General features: G+C 43.7%; 1 protein-coding gene across 1 annotated transcript; it reads right to left on the bottom strand.

Annotated features, from left to right (window-relative positions):
• Window positions 1–293: 293 nt before the first annotated feature.
• Window positions 294–3953, bottom strand: LOC104945672 (transforming acidic coiled-coil-containing protein 2-like). Its single transcript, XM_010771378.1, has 7 exons — window positions 2709–3953; window positions 2401–2605; window positions 1925–1974; window positions 1675–1784; window positions 1240–1393; window positions 718–864; window positions 294–418 (listed from the first exon to the last, which is right to left on the bottom strand). The coding sequence occupies exons 3-7, from the start codon at window positions 1949–1951 to the stop codon at window positions 314–316; spliced, it is 543 nt and encodes a 180-aa protein (XP_010769680.1). The 5' UTR covers window positions 1952–1974; window positions 2401–2605; window positions 2709–3953; the 3' UTR covers window positions 294–313.
• Window positions 3954–4066: the final 113 nt, after the last annotated feature.

The raw sequence follows: 4066 nt of genomic DNA, 5'->3' as shown, positions 1-4066 counted from the left end.
GGGGGGGGGGGGAGCTGGATGCGTAAAGCCATGTTAGAGATTCCATAAGTGGGGATTGAGGAGGACTGCATACGTAGCTGTGCAACTACAATGTTGATAAGGCCATGGGATCACACTCACACTCAGAATGGTGTGTTTAAGGGGAGGGGAAAAGGCAGGCTGAGACACACTCATGCACGCACACTACAGCCAGGCACACGTGCATCTCACACACACCTGCATGTACGTAATAACTCATTCAGGATGCTCTTTCCTTTTACACACACACACACACACACACACACACACCCTTTGCATACATCAGGTGCAGCACTCAGCGCAGTACCTGGGGGTTTACAGTGGAGAGGGAGGGGCACTGTGAGATGTTTTTGGCTATCTGCAGAGCCTCTATCCTCAGGGCAGCAAGCACCAGTTCCTCCTGGGCCGCAGACATGGGGAGTGGGGAGAGGGGTATTGGTATTTTTTTGGGGGGTAAGGGAGGGGGGTTGCGGCCCCAGGATGAGAGAGCAAAGGGAAAACATACAGACACTTGAGTTGAGCGCACACACTTGCAGTCTACATTTCACACACCATCAATCTATGGGAAAATGAAAAGGCTGGATGTAGTGAGGTGAAACAATGGGAGTAACGTGAAAACAACACACAATCAGGATGGAGGGGGCCCACCAGAGGCAACCCATTAACATAAGAGGGGTCATCAGTGGTCTGTCAACACACCTGTAGTTTTTGAGCGAATGCTGTCGGGTTGGTCTCAGCCAGGTCGGGCTCCAGGTACTGCAGGAGGTCGTCACACTCAGACAGCCTGTCTAACAGGGGCATGGGCAGGACAGGAGCAGGGGCCTCCACAGGGCCCAGGCTAAGGGGCTACAGGGGCACCGGGAGGAGTGGGGGAGGAGGGTAGGGGTCAGCATGGCAAAGCAAAGCGCTGAGTTTTTGAGTGGCAGCATTGGGAGCTGAGTCACTGAGTTCAAGCTGGGAAGCTACAGTAGGGGAACTGGCTATGTGTTATTAACAGTGACAGGGCTTTAATGAGAATCACTATGACTGATGTTGGAGGGCTAATTCAAGGCCTGAAATACAGCCTATTGCAATCTCTGCCCCATGTGACTAAACATTGACATGGTATAAATGTGACAAAATCATAACTGTCCCAACATGATGAGGACAAGACATAGAAATGACAACATGTGTGATAACTGATCGCTGAGTTTTGAATATTTACAATAGTGATCGGCTCACCTGCTCATCCCTCTCTGTGCTCAGTGTTCGGCTGAGCGCCTTGTTCTCTCTCTTTCTGCCCTTTTCCCCAGCAGAGCCCTCGGGACCAGGCCGGGAGCTCAGCACCGGTGTCTTCATACCCGCTGTTATCTGGGCCTCCATCTCCTCAAAACTGCTGCTCACAGGGAGAACCAGAGGGGAGAGACATGGCATGTGATTTACTGTATATGATGGATGAGAGTGTTAATGAAAAACGGAGCTGAAGCAGCTGTATGCATTATGCAATCTTAATCATTCTGATTTCTAGTTAGCCCAATGCATAGTCTACTGTACAAGTGAAGCACTGAACATTGCACTGTAAAACTTCCTACACTATAAAGTGAACATACAATGTAGACATTTCCGCCAAATTACAACACATATTACAAAAATAAAACATGAGTAGGTTGTGTTTACCCAGTGCAGGGGGAGCTGGGTTCAGATCCATTTGCACACTTTTTCTTGGGTAAGTTGTCAGAAACGGAGTCTAACTTCAGGTACAAAGATGGCTTCTTCACAGACAGTGGCTATATGAAACACAAGCAAATAAAGCAGACACTTTTTTAAATATAGGTACACATTTTACAACTTAGAAAGAAAGTACAAGTATAAAGAAAGAAAGCAGCAAATATTTCATACAATTATTTAAATAACACAGAATACTCACAGGCGAAGCGGAGCCAAGCTTCTCCATATACTCAATCTCATAGTCTTGCACTGATGCAGAAAGACAAAAATAAGTTTTAGAGTCAGAGGAAGAAATGGAGAGACATATCTAGCCAGTGTTGAGCTCTGGATTGATGGGTTTAGAAGCTGAGGCAGGGCTGTTTGTTCATTATATCCTCTCTGACCTAGATTGGTTGCGCCACAGAGCCTTAGGGAAGAGGTGGCTCTTTTGGAGGACAGAGGGCAGTAGAGAACTCCGCCATATTATTTCACCGCCAGAACAAAAATCAATAATGTAGCTAAATTAATGTAGAGGAAAGTTGCAGGTGGCTGTACTGTAAATGATGGTTTTAGCTTTTAATATATTTTGAGCACCACCTATCTGCAGTCTGCTTTGATCTATGTCAGCATTTATCAGGACGCAGGTGGCTGGAGATACAAAAAGAGATCCGAGAGAGTCAGACAGCTAAGCCTCACCTGGAGTCTGATCAGGAAGACTGTTCTCATTAACAAAGGACGAAAGGTCGCTCGGCTGAGGGAAGTCTTGCTGTTCAGAATTCAAATCTGCATCCACGTTGTGTAGGGATGCCCACTTATGACTAGTGGAGGAAGCCAGCTTCTCCTCATCTGTGGCGTGGTCGTCCTGTGGGTGGAGGGAGGGAGTTTCATCTGGTGTAGGATCCTGCAACACCGAGGAGGTAGCAGTGAGATGGGAGAAGGAAAACATTTAGCCAGACAGTGAGAGAGCCAAGTGTACATAAAGAAATAAAGAATCAGGTACACACCTCGGATGGGTCAGATGAGGATTTCTTTGGCGACCTCTTCACTCTGAAAGTGTTACTGAGAAAAAAAAGTTCAATCGTCAAGATCCAGAGTCCCTCCGGGCCTTCAGTACACAACTTTTAATCAGATCCAACAGTCACTGTCTAACACCAAGTATTGTAAAATGTTTATAATTGCAAATCCTAATATGACAAACTGGTTCTGCTTTTGCATGAATGACACGATATTTCCATAGAGCAGCATTACCATAATGTGAAATAGTACCACTTACTGTGTGTGGCTGAAATTAACAGAACAGTGACACATTGTGACAAGGGATGAATCTATATTTAGTGAGTGCACAGAAGTATTGAGAAATTAATATTATGTTATGAAGAGTTTACTTGTCACACAAATTAGCGATGACATTGATGCATACACAATCTATTACTGTAGATGTGGTTAGTTGAAGGTTCTTACTTTTTCTGTTACCTCAGTTTTCAATTTACAGATCCTGTGAAACATGGATTCTCAGAGGATTTGTAAAAAAGTTCTTCGATTGCAATTAACCACAACCATCATGATTCATTATCCTGTTTATCATCAACGACTCTAAGAGACATCTGGAATATCTGGGCAGCACTGTGTCACTAGTAAAAAAATGTTTACCCATTGAATCAAGGATATCATTCCTAACTGAACTCATAAGGGTTGAATATAAATGGGACAATAACCCTAAAAAACGTTATATATCTATTAAAGTATTATCATTATTATATTGTAAAGCTTTTCTCAACAATAGCCGACAATGAACACAAGAGGGAGCACACACCCTTCCTGATACACACTTGTGGATGTGACACAGTGGCATATCAGTAAACACTTATCTATAAAAAAGAGATACAAGGTATTTTGTCGGCTTCAGTAGAAAAAGATAATAATAACATTTTTTCCATTAAACTGAATTTGTTCCAATATCTACACTTTGGAGTACGTTCTGAAAGAAAACATGAATTCCGTGTAAATGTTTTGACGACCGACCGTTGAAGGCAGAAAAAAACTTAAAGGCACATCTCCATGTGTTTTTAAGTTTGTCTTTCGACAGCATATTATTGCAATCTGTTGCAGTGACCTCTATTGGAAGAAGCATTTAAGCCTTTAACACTGCTGACCACACCCATTGTAATACAACATTGGACTTTTGTTAACTGTAAATGGCAGTGTGTGTGTGTGTGTGTGTGTGTGTGTGTGTGTGTGTGTGTGTGTGTGTGTGTGTGTGTGTGTGTGTGCATGCGCGTGCGTGTGCGTGTGCGTGTGTGTACTAATTCTACAATGATGTTTTTACCATACATGTGTCCCACAGTTAAAAAAAAAAAATGGG

Source organism: Notothenia coriiceps, unplaced genomic scaffold (genome assembly GCF_000735185.1).
Source record: "Notothenia coriiceps isolate Sejong01 unplaced genomic scaffold, NC01 NC01_scaffold00009954, whole genome shotgun sequence".
In the NCBI taxonomy this organism is placed as follows: Eukaryota; Metazoa; Chordata; class Actinopteri; order Perciformes; family Nototheniidae; genus Notothenia; species Notothenia coriiceps.
The sequence above is the reverse complement of the archived record's forward strand: the minus strand, read 5'-3'. Positions and strand labels throughout refer to the sequence as shown.

Coding starts and splice junctions, on each gene's coding strand:
- LOC104945672 (XM_010771378.1), bottom strand. CDS start 1,951: ATGGAGAAGCTTGGCTCCGCTTCGCCT. Junction 1,785..1,924: donor AGCTTGGCTCCGCTTCGCCT/GTGAGTATTCTG, acceptor TGTTTCATATAG/CCACTGTCTGTGAAGAAGCC. Junction 419..717: donor CATTCGCTCAAAAACTACAG/GTGTGTTGACAG, acceptor TCTGCGGCCCAG/GAGGAACTGGTGCTTGCTGC.